The sequence below is a fragment of the Sphaeramia orbicularis genome, chromosome 1 (genome assembly GCF_902148855.1).
Source record: "Sphaeramia orbicularis chromosome 1, fSphaOr1.1, whole genome shotgun sequence".
NCBI classification, from domain to species: domain Eukaryota; kingdom Metazoa; phylum Chordata; class Actinopteri; order Kurtiformes; family Apogonidae; genus Sphaeramia; species Sphaeramia orbicularis.
This window is the reverse complement of record NC_043957.1, coordinates 50154744-50177657: the sequence shown is the minus strand read 5'-3', so window position 1 is coordinate 50177657 and position 22914 is coordinate 50154744. Positions and strand designations below refer to the sequence as shown.

At 40.3% G+C, this 22914-nt stretch overlaps 1 protein-coding gene across 1 annotated transcript in view; it reads left to right on the top strand.

Moving 5' to 3' along the window:
- znf827 (zinc finger protein 827) overlaps positions 1 to 22914 on the top strand; it is a 101933-nt gene that overhangs the window by 23946 nt on the left and 55073 nt on the right. Inside the window, exons 3-5 of the mRNA XM_030140781.1 lie at positions 2442 to 2614; positions 4221 to 4713; positions 17552 to 17824. Coding sequence (XP_029996641.1) covers positions 2442 to 2614; positions 4221 to 4713; positions 17552 to 17824 — 939 coding nt within the window. The remainder of the gene's footprint in view (positions 1 to 2441; positions 2615 to 4220; positions 4714 to 17551; positions 17825 to 22914) is intronic.

Genomic DNA, 22914 nt, shown 5'->3' with positions numbered 1-22914 from the left:
ACATATTAAGATTATTTGAGACATTGTGATTGCAGTATGAGCCCCAAATAGATGGATAGATGGATAGATGGATAGATGGATAGATGGATAGATAGATAGATAGATAGATAGATAGATAGATAGATAGATAGAGGTTCTGTGGTAACCAAGTATGCTCCCTTACATTAATTGGAGCCGACTAGTTGGCCTGAGCATGTCTATACCATTAGCCATTTACCATTTGTGTTTAAATATTGAAATAAATAGAAGAACCCATAGTATAAAAAACTTAAGTTTTGAATATGTGTATGGTCAGCTGAAAGATGTGTCAGATGCTGCCTTGTGTTAAACAGAATAATACCTGAGCTTGAAGAAGGTACAATGCAATCCATTGACCTTATGTTGAGAATAGAGATACAGAATCTGAGGGGTCAAGATCATCTCATCTGAACTTCATTTGTACATGTTTTTTTTAAAATCCTCTTTCACCATTTTGAGAAATAATACATTTACCTGACCTCCAACAAAAGTATTTCCACATCTGATAATATTCTTCCTTTTCAGTATTTATCAAATAATGTAAGCCACTTTTTCCATCAAAGAAAATTTTAACTGGTTCCGATGACCTACAAAGTAAGACTGCAATGATTCCAGATGGATAAATGTCTCTGATACTAGTGGTAGAATAGCAGGTTTACTTGTCGCCAAAATTCAGAAAAAGCACAATTCTGAACTTCCCTGACATGTTTTCTCTAGTTTTGTAATGGTTTTGTTCTCACCTCACTGGCGCTGAAGTAGGGGAGCAGTGTAGCTTCAGCTTAACTGTCAGTCGAGCAGAGAGCACAGCCGAGAGAAAACAGCCCTGGCTGGCCTTCTAGTCTGGGAAATGGTCTGTGGGCTCAACGGGGGGTTCCGACTGAGACCTCACTGCCTTCCCAGACCAGCTCGTTTGTGCTCGGATGTGCGTGCTGCCAAAAGGGGGCCGTCAGTGTGCGCTCGGCACAGTGGGGAGCCCTGGAGTCCATATCCATCTCGGCAGCTTCCTCCTGGCTTCAACCCCCGCTAACCAGAGCCCTCTGCACTGATCAGCACACCAGACTTAAGGCCAAACACATCATACTTTCCACTGACTGGATACAGATGCGCACACACTTCTCTTTCTCTCTCTCTCTTGATCCCTCTCTTTTTCGCTCTCTCTCTCTCTCTCAGTTTGCTCACAAATGGCCGTGCAGTATATTCTGTAAGTGTGTAAGCAGACACAGACATATAACCCAAACACAAGTGCACACACAGATTTCACTCTTGCACAGGGAAGCTTGAAAGTGCAGGCTCTAACTAAGTAGCCTTTAGGGAGAACAGAATGTTTTTCAGCAAGATGGATGGGCACTTTTGAGGGATTGTGTCGCAACCTCGCCAAATCTAAAATGGCTGGATCAAATTGACTTCAGACAGATGAGGCAGTCGATGTAATATTCTGTGATCTGCATGCTAAAAAGGGGGTCTGCTCTAACCCGCAAGCCGTCAAGGTCGAGCAGCGCTGTAAAAATGCAGGTAGTTGTTTGGTCGCCAGACTGAAAAATGTGACCTTGATTATTGACTGTCATGTCTTGTTTTATTGTCGTCCCTTGTCGGTTCCACTATAAAACTGTGCTTGCACTGGTGTGTTCTGCATATATATCTATATCTATCTATATCTATATCTATATATATATATATATATATATATATATATATATGGAAAGCTCATTCATTTTTTTCTAATACACGGACTGCACAGGAAGCAGACATGTTAAGTATCAGGATAAAGGCACTACACTCAGACATTTCCACACTCCTGTTTTATTTCTGCTTCACTCGCCTCAACTTGGAGTAAGCAGAAGTCGTTTTTGCATTGTGATCTCTGCTGTGCTTGGAGAGGTTGGGCCGCAGATGGTGGTTTATTGTTGCAAATAGGCAGTCTCGAGGTTTTACACCTCAGGTCAATGAATGGCTGAGCACAGTAATTTCACCAAACACTGATTACCAGATGTTTTTCAAGGAACAGCACTGGAATACTTATGAAGCCATCCTGACAGGCCCTTGTAGAATTTGTAATGCAATCATGCCTCTTTCTAATAAGACCAATTAAACAGTAATGGATGCCGGATATGAAGCCAACAACAATAATCGAGATACTAAAACATGCTCGAGTTTTTACTTCCATTGTTCCATTGCTTCCAGCTGGCAATTCCCTTGATGGTCCTCACTATTAGATGTGCACAAGTTGTCTCTCACAGATCTGAGCACTGTCTGACTTACAGTAGCATAGACCTTAAGGGGTTGATTTTCCTTCTTTACAGTGGAAAAGGTGCATTTCAGCAAAATAGCGAATTGTGCCATGCACTATAAAACTGATGACTAGCTTGTGAAACTCCTTGAATGTTCTTTCTACATGGTAACAGTGACCTGTGGTCCCCTCTTAGGCTCTCCAGAGGATGGTGGCAAACCATTTCAGTGTCCTGTGTGTGGGCTGGTCATCAAGCGTAAGAGCTACTGGAAGAGACACATGGTCATCCACACAGGCTTGAAAAGCCACCAATGTCCCCTGTGTCCTTTCCGCTGCGCACGCAAAGACAATCTCAAGTCCCACATGAAGGTGAGTATGTGTGTATGTACGCATAGATAGCTAGGTAGATAGGTAGATGATGGATAGATAGACAGACAGATAGTACTGTTCAAAGTTTTAGGCTGCCTTTAATTTGTTTTTGCATCATTAAAATGAACATGCATATTTATTTCTCAGTCTCTTTTCTTTAGATACAAGAAAATAAAGGAAATATGTGCACAGCCTTAAAAGACACACAAAAAATTGAACTAAATGGGTTCTAAAGGTTAAAGTCAGTATTTAGTGTGACCCCTGACCCCATGACAAGAAGCAGCGAAAGCCGTTAGAAACACCTGGCATGTGCTGCGTGTGTTGTCTCCAATTTTTTGTGTGTAATTAATATTTTCTTTGTAATAAACTTATTATCATACTATCACTGTGTTCTATGGTATTCCATGACACGTTCTTATGTCTTGGGCCTACTGTTGGTATTCTTGTTCTGAGAATCCGTTCCAGTAATATTGTTTCCCCTGAAATACCTCTGTTGGACTTAATTTGTTAAATGGAAATGAAAATGAAAATAAAAATTTGATTGCAGAAAAAGAAGCATCTGGCATGTGTTGAATGAAATCTAGAATAAAAAAATCAGACAGTGAATGCCAAAAATTTCATTTTGTCTGAACAAAAGGATTACATACTTTAGTATGTACATACTAAACATATGTTTAGTATGTACATACTGAACAAACTAAAGTATGTACAGCAGAAAAAACCAAAGTTTCAGTAAAAACACAGCTTCTATAAACCAAAGTGGTCGTATTTAGTGTGACCTTCCTTTTACACTTAACATGTCTTTAATCCTTTTGTTCAGACAAGATGAAATTTTGGCATTCACTTGATAATTTTTTATTCCAGGTTTCATTCAACACATGTCAGATGTTTCTAACGTTTTTTTCTGCTTCTTGTCATGGGGTCAGGGGTCACACTAAATACTGACTTTACCCTTTAGGACCCATTTACTTAAGTTTTTTGTGTGTCTTTTAAGGCTGTGCACATATTTCCTGTATTTTCTTGTTGTATCTGAAGAAAAGAGACTGAGAAATAAATATGCATGTTCATTTCAACGCTGCAGAAACAACAAATCTAACAGCCGCCTAAAACTTATGCACAGAACTGTGTGTGTGTATATATATGTATGTATGTATGTATGTATCTATGTGTGTGTGTGTACATATATATATATATATATATATATATATCAGCCTCTAATCAGTACCCGTGATGAAAGAGATACAGGTTTTTTCAGGTTTACTGCATGTTTATGGACATCTCATTTATTACCAAAATTAAGCAAAAATCCTGTTGTGTGATGTACTACCTATATGCAAGTTTTCACATTAAACTATTTATAATTAATTTAATGGTAAAGCGGTTTCAATGCTTTTAGTCGGAGTAACGTCAATTTTGGAATAATTTCAATTGGTGGAACCTTTAAAATATGAGTAGTATGTAAACTGAGCCCTGAATTTGAAATGTGCTCAAATAAAGTTACATTTGAACTCAAATGGAGCTCCTGCAGCCCAATACTGTTGTCTTTGTGTCCACTCTACAAAAGAAAAGTAGTGGTTTGATATCCAAATGTGTTCTTCTCTTCCAGGTACATCAGCACCAGGACCGAGGTGAGACATTTCAATGTGAACTTTGCCCTTTCACCTCCTCCCGTCACTTCAGCCTAAAGCTTCACATGCGCTGCCATCAGCACTTCCCTCGCACGGACGTCAAGGTGAAAGAAGAGCTCACCACTGACACGGAGGGTGAGGGCTCCCTGATAGGTGACAGCGGCTCCGCAGACCTGCGAGGGGCCGAGGTGTCCCCGCTGCACTCAGACACTCAGCAGACGTCCCCTCCAGTCGAGGCTTCCTCCAATCATGTCCACATTAAGGAGGAGCCACAGGAGAGAGACCTTTCTGTGCTGTCCCCCTTTAGCATCTGCAGGGAGCGTCCTAGCAGCAGTGCCAACTCCCTGGACCTTCCTGGAGTCGGGGGAGGAGTCGGGGTCCGGTCAAGTCCAAGTGGTCCAACCACAGCCTCCCTTTTCAGCCCTGACATCACGACCAAGACGGCCACTGACCTGCTTATGAAGCTCTCAGGTAAGTGTGTGTTTTGTTAAAGTCATCCAAGAGTCTGCCAGTCTTTTAAATCAGGAGTGTAACGCCAATGGAAAGTTTTTTTTCATATACATTTCTCCATATTGTGGTATTAATGGTGCTGTTTTCTGAACTTAAATATCTTTTCTGTATTGGTATTTTCTTCATCTAGTAGTAGTAGTAGTAGTAGTGCAGTGTCAGGTCCACTCCCCTGAGATCCATCTCACAGTAGATCTTTCTGCTGCAGTCTCTCACCTCTGAATCTTTGGCCATTTTCACACTGGGTATCGGAGTCCATTTCCAAGTACGCTGGACCCCAAAGTCCACTTAATTATATCAATGTGAATGCAAACATTCTGTGCACGAGTACTGTACCTGAGTCCAGCTGGGAAGGTAGTCCTCGGTACGGACTGCGTGGATTCCAGTATGGTATGCTGCCATGTGAAACCAATCCGTATCTGAGACCGGAAGTGACCTAATCACCACGAGACCATAGTTGGCGCTCCTGTTGTCTCCTGAAAAAGCCTCGGATCCTTGTGGCACGGGCTCACCTTACTGGCCAGACCACTCTGTGATATATCAGGGACAACAAAGGTTGCTCTTCTTCACTTTGCCTCAAACGGGCTAACAGATTGACAAGTACTGCCTGTCTTGCCGCCATTGTAGACAAATGAACAGAACAGTTGCTCGGTTGATGATGTAAGGTTTGTCTTCTTCTGACTTCCATGTTTCTTGGATAGTGACAGAATTCCTTCCACGCCGCCACCTATTGTTTCGCCCCTGTAACATCCACTCGTACTTGGGCAGGGGCCACAGTATGTGTTTGTGAACGCAGTATCTGTGGGAAAGGTGTGAGTGCATCCAGGTACAGCACGGATCCAGATACCCAGTGTGAAAACACCCTTTGTTACCTCCGCCAAGGAGGTTATGTTTTTGCCGGCATTGGTTTGTCTGTCTGTCTGTCTGTCCATGTGCAAGATAACTCAAAAAGTTATGGACGGATTTGGATGAAAATTTCAGGAAATGGGGGGGCACTGATCTGCCTTGGCGGAGGTCTGCACTTTTCTAGTTTTTTTTTTTTTTTTTTTTTTTTTTTTGTATTTGCTGGACTATTGTAGATCTTGTGAAACTTGAACATTTTATTTATGTTAGTGCATACAAGAAATGATTGCCTTCTGAGCTGATATCTAAAGTTAACGTCCTTGGTGGCTTCGAAATTCAAAGGGCAATTATATAGGCCGGGGTTTTTGTTTTATTTCTCTTTAATTCATTTAAGAGATTTGCCTTTCAAACTCAGTCAGTTTTGATGGCCTTGATGGTTTTATTAGAAGTCTGTAGTTTACGGGAGAGATGCTGAGGAAAGATGCTATTAAGTATTAGTATGTGAGAGCATACTTAGTAGTGATAAATTCATTGTATAATTTTCCTGTTTAAATATCAGTTATTACAGGCTCCATTGCTGAGAAGAAAAAAAGCAACTAATCACACAAATCATCTGATTGAATGTTTTTTTTGTTGTTGTTTTTTTAATCTGTCAACAGTCTTATTCATGCTGTTGTTCATGAAAATGCTATAGCCGACAATGGAAAATAAGTGTTATAAGGAGAATTCTGTTTTTCAGCTTCAGCTTACAAGACGGCTGTGCCTACCTCTCTGAAGCGTTATGATTTTGAGAAAGACATGTTTGCAAACAGACACTATTGGTGTGACCTCAGAAGTCCGCAATTGTATTGTTACAGTATTTTTATCCCAACTTGACTTTGTAATTTCAGTCACTTTTATAAAAAGCAGTGCAACTGTACCTAAACTTGAATCTGAAGACATTCGTGCTGATCTACAGCTAGATGTTGTCTCCTCTTTGCCCTAAGTTTTGTTTTGATTTCTCACTGTCACCAGAAATAACATTCGTAAGAAGTTTAAACGGTTTTATGTTTATCATCACAGGTCAAGGCTGCAGTATTTCTCTGTGAGCTGCCTTTAATGGCTTTTTAAGAAATGGGAGCTTAAAATGCAACGTTAGTCAAAGTCAGAGCTGTAGTGAATAGATGGCTTTAGATTTTGACAGTGACAAATACATTTATATGTTATGGACTGTTCAAGATCTCTTCACTGTTATTCATTAAATGGTAGATTGAAAAGACGTAGTTTACAGAATCTGTGGCAGTGCATGATGCTGGGGTCTTGGGCAGGTCGGGACACATGCACTGTGTTTAAACAGTTGTTTTAGTTATCTTAGATTGTTGTATTGAGGATCTCAGGCATGCCTTTGTACAGTTTTGTGCAGACCATGGTTGGCTGCTGTGTCCTTTCCCATGAGTATGATAGAAAAGTTGCCCATGGACTTTTAGCCTTTCCACAGTTTTCTCTCAAGTACCACATGCTTTTAGCTTGTCAGGACAGCATCCGAAGACTTCAGCTCGCCCATAGGACACTGATTTGAGAAAGACATGACTCTGTCTAATTGATAAAGTAGATATGGGATGTTTAAATTTTTGCACCAGGAGCTATGTCTCTCCATAACGTTCAGTATAAACAGACAATCTTCATAACAGCTGTTTTCTAATCAGCTGTTGTATATTATTTACAGGAAACAGTCCTCCATACTGTTCATCACATCATGAAAGTTGTGGTTCTGTTGGATGTGTATTCCTGATGAGCCTATGGACCAACATGTGTTTGTGGGATCCTTGCATTTTGCTTTCACATTGCGATTTTTTTATCCTACACAGCTGTCATCAAACTTTATTAGTGTTGTCCAGCTTGACTACATTCACATTTTATTAATAAAGGTTACATAAAGGTTATAAGACATGGCATCATGTCTTGTCAAGACCCTTAATGTGTATTTATCTGTTCTTTGATTAGTTTCTAGCCTGAAAACATTCCTGTAATTTTCACCAAAAACTTGTCCAGCAAAATGGGAATACAGTCACCCAAAGGTTATGATGTATAGCATTGAAAAGCCATATTCATAAGTTGATATATCTTAGTAGTCAAGTAGGAACCATGCACAAATGGTGGATTCACTGGGCTTCTTTATCATACACCTTTTTTGTGTCCTGACATTGTGTCTTGTTTGATGTTGTAAGAATTCAGCAACTTGTTTATACTGAGGGTGTTTATGAGTTGATGGAATATGGAAAGGGAAGAGCCATGATTTACATAAAGATGACATGAAGCATTGAACAAAAAAAGGGTAGACTGAGAGTGTTCATATATTGAGCTTTACTGGTTTTTAAAGTAAAGGTTCAGTGGCGCTAACTTAACTTGTGAAATGAGCAAGCCTTGATATATTGAAGTGCATTTCTTTCACAAAGTACAATATTGTGCTTTCACTTGTACCCGCTATATAGAATATGTGCATAAAAATCAGCTGAAGTACCACAATGCAATACTAAAAGTCGTGACCTAAAAAAGCCCGTGAATGTAGCTGGTTGGACAAATGTTGTGTTTTGGAACTCTATTTGCCCACAAGGGTTTATCCCTATGCTAAATGATTTTACATTTTCAATTTTCAAGTAGTATCTGGCCAGCTTGTGCTTGATTTTCTTTTCTTACTTCTTTGTCAATTTTTGAAGAAAGAAGAAAACTTTGAAAAAACCACGCTTGCCATGCTGTAGTACACTCTCAGTTGTATGCTCTTAACCACTGATTAGCTTCACTTAGAAGCTCGGAGTAAATGATTTGCTCAAGGGCAGTTTGGCAAAAGACATTAAGGGATTAATTTCTTTCACCCACATTTTGTCAGTTGTCAGCGAAGTTGAAGATCTGTAACCTCTAGGCATCCTTCCCCATCTCCCAATGTACTGTAAGTGTGCATTACATATCTCCTTTCATGTGCGTAGGTATTCAAAGTGAATGGTAATGGTTAACTAAAACCATACATTAAGGCTTGTTTTCATTACTTTGGTATAAAAAAATATATAAAATGAAGCCCTTTTTCACCCTTTTCAAAATGAAACTCACACTGTAGTTTGATCACCAGCTGTCTTCACCTCATGACCTATAGGTCCACCCACGGTGCAGTTTAAAGATTAGTGTCATTTTTTTCCTACCGTAGGTAAAGTTTGACATTAGCTCTATAAGATAATGATACAGCATTATTTTAACAAACTCGACAAACATGCTGCTCTAAGGTATACTTGGACCAGACCGTGTTTAGATGCATTTCACCATGTTGCAAAAACATCAAAAGATGAGCTTCGTGATGATGGCAAGATTGATGGAAAAAGGTTGACCGAGGTTCAGCATTGAGGTCGAGGCTACGGCTGCCACTCTTCCACTTAATGCTGTGTAATTAGATTGAGATCTTGAGCAAGGATGGGAGGAAAAAACCCTGGGAACATTAGATTAATTAAAAATTTATGCATAATTCATAATTAAAAAGGAATTCATAATTTGAAATGATTAGCACCCTCAGCGCCATCCTGTGACCCCGCCAGGATGCACGGGGACTGGGCCAGCTTAGTTAACTCCCCCTCGATCTTGCACAACCCAGCTCCACACGAATGCCCCCTGGGTGCCAGTTACACTTCACTCCCAGACTGCACAATCAAGCCCAGGCAACTCCCAGAGGAGCCAAGATGGCTCCTCGCAATGTCAGTCCAGTGTCAAGTGGCGGACATTTTAGTCAGGGCATCATTCAAGGAGAATGAGGAAGGAAATGAAACGACAGGATGAGAACATGTTAAACTTGAATGCACGATGATTGGTTTTAATGAATACCGGCTCTTTGATCACTTTGTTTAGGGGGGTGATGGTGACGGGGGTGCGTGCTGTTAGAGAAACAGGGTTGTAAAGCTGAGAAGAACTGAGCTCAGTTCTTTGTCAGACTTACCAATGCCACAGAGCAGCCAAGGAGGGAGAGGTGAGGAAGTTCCTCCTGGGACCTCTAGACTCTATTTCTTTTGACCTCCCTGCCAACCCAGATTGAGTGTGTACACGAGCAGCTCATCCCGTCTGCTTTTACACTGCTGTCTCAGTGCCTCAATCCCACAAGGCCTCTGAGAGGGGGAGGGGAGAGGAGAGAGACGAGGTGGTGGGGGGCAGATAAAGTGACAGCAAGTTAGAGAGAGGGAGAAAGTGGCAAAGAGGGAGTTGCATCGAGTTCCCCAGGCATAAAAAGCCGGTGAACTCTTCCTGACCTCTGACATAATAAGCATATCATTTTTTGGGCTGCACTGCTTCCCATTGAGTGTCATACTGATCCCCTTTGATTTTTATCCTTGCACGCTGACACAACCGTTAGCTATCCAGTGTGATCCACATTTTGATTCAGAGATGAAAGCCACCGAGGCACTTTGAAATGCACAGGTCCTACCCTGTGCCCAGTGGACCCTGAGTTAATAATGACAGTGGGCACAGCACACCCTCCAAACGCCAGTCCCCCCTCCCCCCTGCTGCGGTGACACAGGCACAACGAGCTTGACCCTGGCTGGGTGTGAATAATTGGCATGCAGGGGGTTGTGGGAGGTGTTGCATCTGTCATGATGCTTCTGCAGTTGTCTTATTTATCTTTTTCCTGGGAGAATATCCTGCATGTGATGCTTTGCTAGTGTGAAATGAGCCACAGGCAGAATTTTAACACTGTACATGGAAAACATGGATCTGTTTTAAAGATTTTTATGGAACACATTCATAACCACTTTGTTTTCTTTTAACTTAGACACCATTAACACAGCTATAGGGATGCGATATCATGTCTTCATGTAATGGGACTAGTGAGCTGACAAACCCTTTTAATTGTTTAAAAAAAAAAAAAAACTGACGAAGAAACAAATCTAGTTGCCTAAGGATTTTTCTTTAAATTGTCGAAAAGCACTTTATAGAAAAAAAAGAATGTCAATTGAGCATGACACATTTTGTGAAATTTATATATTTTAAAAATGTTACTATTTCCATGAGCCTTTTCTAATGCAGTGCTTCATGGACATAATATCCTGATTGAAATGTAGGTATGGGGTGTTACAGGGATGACAAAAATATTTTTGTGTTCATCTGGAAGTTAGCATTGCTTTAGTTCCTTTGAGAGAAAGACACTGGGAATTGTTCTTTGGCTTTTGAATTATTGCAGAAAACAAGCTCAGCGGCAAACAAAAAATTGGATGGCTTTCCCATTTTGTTCAGCAATGAAATATTCTCAAATGAGATTCATGATTTTAGATTCTAAATGTACCCCCCCCAATAAATAAATAAATAAATAAATAAAAATAACAATAATGGACTATAAACAAACCAAACAATGGTTGCATAACTTAAATGGCTGATTTCGTACATGTTGCTTTTCTGTATTTATATTAAAGTTGTTTAGTCTGGGTTATTATAGGATGTACTGACTAGTGCACACTGCTGGTCCTGAAGACAAATTTAGTTTCATGTAGAAATGTGGGATGACAATAAAGAACCTTGAACCCTGAAACATTTACTTGTAGCACAACCTGATCTAGCAAGTGAGTGCAATAGTTTGCAAGTGCTCAACATGTCTGTGATCATAACGGCAGACCAGACAACAGATGAGTGTTTATGTTTACCTTTTAATGTCCCACACAGTCACTTGTGAGCAAATGCCTTTTATTGCATGAAAATCTTCAAAATGTATTATGTTTTACATTGTAGAGTAAAACATGAAAGTCACTTCTGTTTGTTATCCGCAGATCTTATTTAAACCACCTAACCATAAACCCATCGATTTTGAGACGATGGAAGTGGGAAGTTCATAATGTTCAGCATGCTAACTCATCTCCAGGCTGTAATATTAATCTCTGTGCATTCTGTAGACATTTGCCGTGGTTAGGGGTTATGTGTGTTGCTCCAACCCTTCTGATATGAAGATGTAGAATTTTGAGTTGTCTAGTGTTGACTTCTTTTCTAGATTTAATCTGCATGTCCGTTGCCTTCCAGCTCTGTTCGAGCAGACAAAGGCAGGCCTTTTGTGTGTGACCTCTGGTCCATACATCCCCACTGCAGCCATCAGTATCACTGTCCGGTGTCTAGCACACTGTCAGCTATTGTTGGGTTCTCAACCTGCCCCACGTAGCCCTGTGCTTTTTTTTTTTCTTTGGGAGAAAACAGCAGCCAATTGTCAGAGGGGGAGCAGGCTGGTGTGACAGAGGTGGAAAGCTAATGAAGTTATTTGACGGCAGCCCTGGCCACGGAGCGAGAGGTGAGTCGGAGTGGACAAGCGCCTGGCAGCGAGACGGATGAGGGGCGAGAGAGAAGCGTGGCGAGGGGGGAGAGAAACAGGGAAAAGAACGCCGATGGAAGTAGCATTGGTGGCAGGTGTCAGAAGGGTGTGATAACATGGAGACAAAACTGATAGCATCGTCAACCCAGAGCTCGAAGCGGCCTTACAGTATCATGCACACAGAGCTGACATTGGCCTGGGTACGTACTCAACACAGGCAGGAAGCTCACAGAAGAGAAGCCCAGTCACCCAGAGATGCCCATCTCCTCCTCCTCAGATCTGTGCTCGCTTCACAAGATGATGTGCCAGAGCCTGGATGCTCATGATGGTATTGTTATTGTGAAATTCTGACAGACAAAAGGCTAAAGTGTAAGCTTGGCATTGTAGGCCGAACTGTTCCTGTTTGTACTGTGCTCCAGCTTTTTGTTATTGAGCCATCAGCTCGGAGGAATAAAAAACATGCCCATTGGATTAGGCTACTAAATAATTCATTGGGCTCTGTAACATAGATTCTGAGTGGAAATACACTCTATTTATAGCGACGGTCCAAAAGGTCACTAGAGTGGTGTGACTTTGTGTGTGAGTGCACGTCCTGGGGTTGTTTTTGTTCTCATAGGAGAGGAGTTTAAGGATCTAAGTTTGTCGTTTGAGTCGGGATGGTTTAGTGGTTTTATGTGTGGCACAGCTTTTGACGCAGTATGACACATGTTGTATATGACAACATGAAGGTTCCTCAGAAGACATAGATAAGTATGTGTCTGTGCAGGTAATTATGATAGTGTATTTTAATGTGTGTTTGTAAGGCAGTGACCAAGTGCGCTGTCCCTGTCTGATCCGACATGGCCCAACACGCCTCTAATTAGAGGACGTCCTTCCAGGTGCTGACCAGGTTATACTTAGCCTGCCCGCTGACATCTGACTGTGTGACATTTCCAGCTGGTGCCGCGTGCGACCCTGCGCCACTGCCCCTGAACTTGAAGGTCATCACCCCCCTCCTCCCCTTCCTTCCTCACTGTTCAACCTCTTCCTTCTCCCCCTTTTTGAACTACAGCCCCCGCTCCGCCATAGTGTGGCACTGTGGCATCGTGGTACTACATGGGTGGTCAAAACACCAACACCTGTCCCCTTTTCTGCCCCGTATCCCCTGTCCCTGAGCCCTCTATCCCCCCCGGCATAGATCATCATTAATCAGAGGGGCTGGAGCCGGCACAGATTGATGATGCGGGCAGGGGGCGGCGGGCCTGTGGCGGTTAGAGATGTTAGGTGAGACGGTAGGGTGAGGAGCGGAGCAGATCTCTGCTGGGGCCAGAGGAGACTGGACAGCAGTCTGCCCAAGAGTGATAGCCTCTCTTATATCTACACCCGACCTGTGTGTGTGCGCGTATGTGTGTGGTGTGACAGAGTGAGCATGTGCAAAGGTGTCCAAATTCTATCATTAACTGCAGGTGCTTCATGGCTTGCATTGATATACATGCAGATTTGCAAACTTCTGGTGACTTTTAATACTAGTGAAATTACCATTGTTGTCCAAATTAACGTGCATTTTCACAATAATTTAACATATTTAACAAAATGTGAATGTAGCTGTGTTAGTTTACCCTCTGACCTATGACTAGTGTTGAGCAGTAGGATTGTCACAAGTAGCAGCATTACTTGTTTACCTGTAATTCAGTCACAAATAGTTGTGCCATTGCTCTTTTCTTTTTTTTTTTTTTTTTTTTTTTAATTTGTATTTTATTTCACTTTTACAAAAAAAGAAATTCCTTTACATGTGGAAAATTACCTTTTTCAATACAGATGTTTCCATATATAGATATACCTCCACATACTCATGTAACCTGCCAACAAGCATGTAAAATAATATATAGAAATAAAAAAATAAATAAAATAAGATAAAATAAATAAAAATAAAAACAACAAAAATCACAAACTTTGTAGCATTGAACCAGGGTGTAAAAACAAAATCAATTTCCTTCAACTAGTCTCTCACCAAGGTGCATATAAAATGTTGGAAGGTACTAATGACTACTGAAAAGTAGCCTACATAACCAACAGTAAAATTACTTCCCCTATACAAAATCTGATCTATGTTGTCTTACATAATGTAGCCATCCTTCCCATATATCTCTGAACTTATCGACTTCCAACCTAACATATGCAGTAACTTTCTCCATTATATAAATATTGAGCATAACATCCTCCCATTCCTGTGTGTTGGGCACCAGACTCGTTCCCCATCTCCTGGTGATTGCCTTTTTACTGGCCAGCAGCATTATTCTAGTCAATTTGTAGTCATCCCTTCTCAAGAGATTTACAGAATCAATGTTTCCCAAGTACAAAATTTCAAATATTAAGGGGGTTTCAGTATCTGTTACTTCATCTATAACCTTTTTTATTTGCCATTGTTCTTTTCTATGTCAAAAAGATCTCTTGCTACGCTATTTTAATGATCGAGTTGTGTGGTAGTGTCTACACAAATAGCATTTTCCATAATATTGTAAAAGATTAAAACATTGCAAAGCTTTCTGTTCTTATCTGAAATAAATCAACATATCATCAACTTGGATTCATCATAATGTCTAATCAGTGACTGACTGAATAGAGGAAAACAAACCGGAACTGTTCCTACAGATTCTTCTCAGATTCTGAACAATCAGCTTGTACTTTTTTCGTATTTGCTGGTCTATTGTGGACCTTTCAGAAATCCATATGGTTCTTGAAGCTATGGGAAGGTGGAACTCATGTGTCGGTGTAATTTTCATTTGTGTATGTATGTTCCTGCCTCCTGCTGATGGCCTTGGTCAGGGGTGTCAAACATACGGCCCGTGGGCTAAAACCGGCCTGCCAAAAGGTCCAATTCAGCCCATGGGATGAATTTGTGAAATCCATAAAGGGTGTCAAAATCATTTTAGTTCAGGTTCCACATTCAGCCCAATTTGATCTCAAGTGATTCGGACCAGTCAAATACTATCATAATAACCTATAAACAATGACAACTCCAAATTTTGGTCTTTGTTTTAGTGTAAAAGAGGAAAATGATATGAAAATGTTTACATTTACAAAGTGTCGTTTTCACAAATACAAACAACCTGACATGTTTAAGAGAAATAAGTGCAATTTTAACCATATTCTGCCTGTTACTAAATGTTTTGTACATTTGTAGATCCACCTCTGATAAATTATGTTTAAATGACATAATACTGTTAAAATTGTACTTAGAGAAATTTCCGGTTGTTCATGTTGTTCATATTTTTTAAAGAATAGTTTGTAAATGTAAACATTTTTAGAATGTAATTGTACTTTTTTCATTCTAAAATACAGAGTTGTCATTATTTATTGGTTATTATGTTATTATTTTACTGGTCCGGCCCACTTGAGATCATATTGAGCTGAATGTGGCCCCTGAACAAAAATGAGGACCTGGGTTTGTTCTTACTTCAATTAGTGGACATAAAAAATCTGCCTTTTAAACTGACAGCTTCATGACCTTGAGGGTTTCATCGGAAATCTATAGTTTATAGAAGAGAATCTGTGTTTAAAGTTTACATTATGTTTTATGCACTTAATTAGGGCAAAATGTAAATAAAATTTTCAGTCCTCAGCAGTCCTATTAATTATTAGTATTATATTACTATAAACACCAGTTGACTGTTGTCGGTGTCTCATACACTGCTCAACATCCTCCCTGTTTGGAGCATGAGCTCATGAATTCATTTTAAAATGGTATCAAGTACACATCCTATCACAACTCTATTATACTGTCGGAAAAACAATTTTAAAGGGCAGATATTTTTGCAATTAACAAAGGAAATTATAAAAATAAAAAAGCAACCCCAGCCACATTTAGTTGTTATTGTTCAACTTATGTGGTGGTCCACCTTGTGAACTTCACCATAGCAACGAGGCACTGCGTATTAACTTGAAAAAGTCCAAATCACATATCACATCGCAACAGTCACAGCTGCTGTCGCATCCAAATTGGCTAATTTATTTTTAAACAGAACAAGATAGCGGTGCAGAGACTTAAACAAGGTTTCACGCAAAGTTTTTACAAGTTTCTTTATAATGAGTTAAGGTGGTTTTAATCATCTGGTCAACCAAATTAGGTTCAAAGGTCACACGCCTTGTTAGAAATATATGTATTTTTCATTATTAGATTTTATTAAAATAAAAAAAAAAACCTGTCAATGCAGTAGAATACATGTGATACAGACATATTCTTGATACTACAGTCACCGGCAGGTTAAGCTGAGTTCTATGTACTTTGCCTATATGGTATATTTGTTTCTAAAAAGTGTATGATCCACCTGCAGGAAATAGGGATGAAAAAATAAACCTTCTTCTGATGTATTCACTGAAACTACGACAAACTGACAAAAAGATTGAATTTGCAACATACTTCTACAGCTTAAGTTCAGTGTTTTATTGTATTTTTAGATTCAACAGCACTGAGCTGAAGACTATGTAGACCTTCATTTTAGTGCAAGAAACACACTGAGGGACACAAAGAGAGGCGCTTGCCCTGCTGTTCTTTTCTTGGCGGCTATCGGAAGTTGCTCCATGTCTAATTATTAATTATTCATCTAAGGCGTATTAGATGTGGCCCAGTTTCTCTTGAAGATGACTTTAGAGCAGAGGGATCCATGTGACAGTTCACTCCCTAACCTAGGCGATATACTGCAGAGATTGCAGATAAGGCTTTAGCTGATTGCTATCACGCTTCACAGAAGTACAGGAATTATTTCATGTCCTAATGTCTGAAGTGGATTCAGACGATGTCAGAGGTAAAGAAAGTTAGAGGATTCAGGCTAAAAGTAGAAAGTAGCTGAGAATGAAGTATGCAGTAATTATTCAGATGGGGAGGTGGAAAGAAATGAATCTGTTAGTTTGTTGCTAAAGCCCTTAGGGCCCAGAGTTGGACAGGCATGAGGTGACGCCCTTTGTGTTGGCCTCTAGCTACCTAGCCGTGGTATCTGTTGCTGTTAAAATGAAATATGTTCAGTTTTAATTTGAATTTTAATTTATTATGCTCGCGTTTTATTGTTTTGCTTCTCTGGTCCTGTCCACTCATTTTAACCCTTAAAGAACCAAATATCCACTGGCGACCAAAAGCATCTACTGTTTAATACCTGTAGGTCCTCTAATCCTATCAATACATGTAAATAATTAGTGTAAAATGCAGTTCGTCATCTTTTCATGGTCATGAGATATGACCCATTTGGACGTTCAGAGGCTCCGTAGTGAACGTGGAAACACCGTCATCCTCTACAACATTGATTCACCAGTAAAACCCATGGAGTTGGATCAATGACAGTGGATGGAGACACTTGTTAAATGGTATATTTTGTTGAGAAAAGTCACTATTTCTTAGTTTTCTCCTTTAACCTTTGAATTTACTCTGAGTTTTCATGAACATCTACACGATCTGTGATTTAAATTTATAAAAATACATGATTTACACAAAAAAAATACAAAATACAGAGGATAATATTAACTTCAGAAAGATTAAATGGGGAGAAAAATTAATTTGGGAGCTGACACAAGAGTAGTACTGGGTCTTTAGGGGTTAAGGTTATATAAAATGATGCAACCACTTGTCCTTCTTAATTTATCCTCTTTTTTTTTTTTTTTTTTAATCACTTTGTCTCTTTGTTGCAGCGGCCAACCAGAGAGAGACAATGAAGTCTCCATTTCACCTGAAGGAAGAGCCCAAAGTTGAGGAAGCACTGAGCCCTAGACCGGCTTCGCAGTCCCAGGTCCAGCCGGGCTTCCCTGCCACATTCTGTCAGGACGGATCAGCAGGGGCAGCCACGGTCACAGAGCGCCCAGGGCCACTAAAACCGAGGGAAGGAAGCCCCATGGCTAAGAACACCCTGCTGAGCCAGGATATCAGCGTCAAGGTGGCCTCGGAGCTACTGATTAAGCTTTCAGGTAGGGTGTATATAGATCTGTGCAACACTCACCCCTCAATTCTTTAGTACTCCATTTAATTGTATTCGGGATTCCAGATAACAGTGCTCTTCTAGTAACACTGGCAGTCCCTACTGAAAGTTCCAGGAGCATGAGCGCAAACTTTTAAATCGACATGCAATGCACATTTCAATCCCATTTTTCCATATTATGTTTATTTTATCAGGCATTTTATCGGTGTTATTTGAGTAAAACACAGCATTTACGCACAATTTTGCACCTATATTATTATTATTATTATTGTTATTATTATTAATATTATTTTTATTATTGTTGTTGTTGTTGTTGTTGTTGTTATTATTGTTATTTTTATTTATTATTATTATCATCATTATTATTATTATTATTATAATTATAGCAATTAGAAAGTAATTCAAAAGAAATGCAAAGTATGCTTTTTTGTAAATCATGTCAACACACCATTAATCTTTCTTGTTTAACACACCTGTAAAGAATATTTCAAGGTTAAACACTCTATTCAGGCTAATATGGAATGGCTCTTTAGATGATGATTATCTTATTATTATAGTGTTTAATTAGGAGTGTTTTTTGAGGTAAAGGATGATTCACTCTCTCCAAAGTAGTTCTAGTTTTAGACCACGCATTTTGTTACTGGTACTGTTTTGTTGGTCTGCTGTTCGTGTTTCATATCAGCCAATTGCTACTCATGGGGGTAGCTGTAGGTCAAAGGTTATGCCTCTGATTGCCAGTTTGCTGTAAATTGTTGTTCTCTACGGTAAGCAAAGGGTACCAGTGAGAAAACAAGACGTGTATTTTCACTAAGGCCGCTAGATTTATTATCATGTTCCAATTGCATGTCTTCGTTCATTGTCATTCATCCTTCATTTTCTTTCTGCAGAGCTCCCTCTGTACATATATATTTTATTTCACTTTTTATGAACACAGAGCAGTATGTTGAGGATCAGTGCCGCTTTGTTTTGCATTGTTTTTCTGATGTCCCGCTTCAAAACGATACCATCAAATGTCAAACGATCTACTCGCTACGTTGTACTTTAACACCCAACCCTGACTTACCTGTTGTTCCATGGCGCACAGCTAAACAATAGAGTTTTGACAGACATAATATCTTGGTTTAGCCTTTGCAGCTTCTGGTCTGAGCTCAGCAAAAAGGTTAGTAACAAGTCCCCAGGCAAAGACTTCATCCTTCATTTTATTCACTTGACTTTTTATATCTTTTTTGCAACTGTTGCTGCTGCTGTTATGCAAATAGTTTTCAATTACTGTATCCTTTATGTGACTGTTATATCAAGCCAAATTCAATGTTTTTTTTTGTTCCCCATAAATCACTGTTGAAAAAGCCAGGTCTAGATGTTGAAGAGTGCTACGGACAGGTGTTTATCTGCTGTGGGCTGGTTGGAGTGCATCTCTCAGGCAATCAAGAATGGAATTTGTTGAAGTATGTATTAGTCCGTATCAGCAGAGATGTGTATCTGGAGCTAAAATTGATATATTTTCAACATTAATTGCAAAATGAGAAAAGATGAGATGGTGTCTCTGTTATTTGACACCTCTCGACATTGGAATAGTCAGTATACTGATGTTGTAGAGGCAGTGAATTTACAGTGTGACCGACTTGTACATACATATATGCATTCGTAAGTGTTAAAAATCACAAAGCAAAATAGCGATCTGATGGTGGCGCAGTGGGGCGTTGCTCCATCTGCAGCTCTTTATCCTGTGCCAGTGTGTGCATGCTTGACAGACACCTCACACACCGGTTGCCATTGTTCTCTCTGGGTCGACTGGTGTTCACAGTGACTCATGCTGGCTGGGAGCTCTGTGGTACTACACGTGCGCTGCTCCACTGCCTGCCCCCAGGTCACGTTTCACTGTGTGTGTGTGTGTGTGTGTGTGTGTGTGTGTGTGTACACCTTTCTAAAGATGAAAAAAAAAAATTACATAAATACAACTAAAATCCAAACAAAGACCCATATAAGACAGTGGAAGTCTGAGAGAAAATGGAGACTAATGTAGGCAGTATGCAATTCAACCACTCTACTATACCTTACTGTTATCCCCCTTTCTCCCCCCCCACCCCCACCCCCATCTTTTTCTACTGACGCTATCCAGCCAGTTTATTTGCTCCTCAAGCAGCGTGCCCAGCGTTTATCCCCTCCCATCACTTACACCAGCCTCTGCAAGGTTGACCTGGGTTAGGGAAAGATGCTGCAGCGTTCATCCGTCCGCTGGCTCCCTCTGCCCCCTCACACAGTCCCTGGAGCGCAGTGCCGTCCATCGCCATGGCAACAGCGGGGGCGGTAGATGGAGAGGGCTGTCTAGAGTGACAGCCTTGACAAGAGTCTGGACCCTGAAATGACCCTGGGGGGAAGGGAAGGAGAACGAGATGGCGAGGAGGGGAAGAGGAGGGAGCCAGGGAAAGGTCAATGCCTTTACAGTCACGTGCAATTACGGTCATGAGGTTCAAGGGCATCCGCTTTGAGACCTTTCTCCGTCCCCTGGTAAAGGTCAGCCACAGAACACAATAACCCAGTAAGGATGCTTAAATAGGGAAATCACATGAGGGGAGGCTGTTTGTCTGTTAAAACGCGCTTGTTTCCTCGGTCTTACTTGTCAGTACAGCAAACGGACGTAGCCTAATTAAATTTCTGCTGCTCATCCTTCCTCAACCATGGCACCGGACAGTCAGAGCAAGTGAGGTTGTCATCATTACTGAACATTGTGCTGTAACATGAGTTGCATCATCCTTTAACTAGGTCACTTCTTGCCTTCACCCCCCCCCCCCACCACCACCACCACCTCTTTTCTCTTCTTCCTTATCAAACATTGGTTGTACAGTCGCCTTGCTAAGCGCTACCTCCCCCACATCTGTTTAAAACCAGGCTGCTGGTGTCTAGGGGCTAATTACGCCAGGCTAAATAGTCCCTGGCGCCACTGGCTAACGTGGACTAGCAGATGGCCACTGGTGTCGCAGGGCAAGGGGAACATGGCGTCACAGAAAGGGTGGTGGTGGTGAGGATGGGGATGGGGGGGGTACAGGGCCCCTAGGTGGTGCCCTGGCAGACTGGCATCGTGTGGGTAACAGCCGTGCCACCCACTCACCATCCAGCCACCCTCACTATAGGTGTGAAATCACACTTTGTACTTGCTTAACTCATTCCTCATTCCTTGAAACAGGCCGCCCATCGCTGAGGACATCGTACAGGCCCTCTCCCCTCTACTGTACTCATTACCCACTTAATAAAAGTTGTATTAAGCAATTTTTTACACTGAGAAGCAGAACAAATCTTAAGCTTATACATTTTGTGAAGATTTTTTACCAAACAATAACCTACTTACAGCAGATTCCCAGAAGACACTTATTTTCTCGCTACCATTTAAATTAACCAAGGTTCTGTGTGTAACATCCAGAAAACCCAGGTTATTAATATCATCGGTGGCCTTAAAGTGAACTGTATTCACCCTCCTCTTGCTCACACTCATTTGTGTACTTGTATGCTTTCACAAAGTTTGTGTTGCGGCCAAATCCCAGCCTCTACTCAAAGGTCTAATCACTGAAACCTCACAGACATAACTGAGAATCTTCAAACATGGCGTGAGATGTGTTTGTACTGATGTAGTTCAGGTGGTGTTCTAGCCACATGGCAAGCACAGAAACTAGAACATGTTGCCTTTGAATCTATATTGGCCTTGGGGATTGTTATCTCTAATGCTTAAGCAAGAGTTAGGGTTCTATTAAAAGGATGGTTGTTAGATGGGTAACTGATGTTAAACAGTACGTATTGAGAGACTGCAGGATCTTGATAAAGTATAAAATGGAATGGGAAAGTACGTTACCTTGAGGACACTGCAACATGTTATACTATTGAGGGTTTGGGACTCTTTATTTTATATTTTTTACTCTCTTCTGGACCATCGTACTGACTTGAACAACTGAATGGACTAGACATAGAAGTCAATTATCAATTTATTTATCAAAACATCAATAAGCAAAAATTTAAATAAATGGATGGATAATATTCCATATGAATTCTTGTGCCTTTTATGTAGCATCTTCAATCCCTTTTCTGGTTGCTCCTTCCATAGTTGTTGGTATTCCTGTGTTTGACAATGAACTATGGCTAATTCCCATGGGGAAAGTCTGCAGAAATGCGGAACCATGAAAAGTGTGAATAAAGGGGTAAAAATACCTGTGAGAGAGCTCTTATGCCGTTGATCATTTTGACAGTGGGACAACCCTTAGAACTTACAAACTTTGCAGAATCCATCAATGAAGTCTGAGTATGGATATTGGGATTGGGCCTGTATTATGCTGGAGATGGCCATTTGATGATGTTAGTGGACTTTTTTTCTGGCTTGTTTTTGCACACTGTTGCTACTGTAGAGGAGCTGAAGACAGGTACTGAAGAATTTTGGAACAAGCATAAACATCACATAGTTCAATATGTATCCTCTACATAAATCAGTCTGCAGTTGTCTACAAATTGTAATCTGCATTTTTTTTAGCCTCTTAACACCTGAATTTACATGCAAGTATATTAAAGAATGTATTATTTGTCTTTTTGCCTTCAAGTAGATGCTAAATAAAGTGGAGGTTGTTAATTTAATTAGGTTGAGTTTTGGGTATGTTGCATATTTAATGCAACAGACATAAAAAAAAAAACTTATTTTCTGGTCTCAGGCATAGTTTTATTGATGCCACATTATTTTCAGTGTCCCAACTTTAACACCAACTATTCTATTATCATCCAAACAAACAGAGCTCCAGCTTTCAATTTGTAACATGGGTGTCAAACTCATTTTAGTTCAGTTTCCACCGACAGACCAATTATCGTAAGGAGGCTGGACCAGTAAAATAATAACACAATAACCTATAAATAATGACAACCTCAAATTTTCCTCTTTGCTTTAGTGCAAAAAAGTGAAATTACATAATAAAAATGTTTACACTTCAAACTATCCTTTCACAAAAAATGTGAGTAACCTGAAAATCTATGAACAATCTAAGTGCAATTTTAACAATAGTATATGTCAGTTTATCATTTACACATGTACATTATAACTTACAGAAC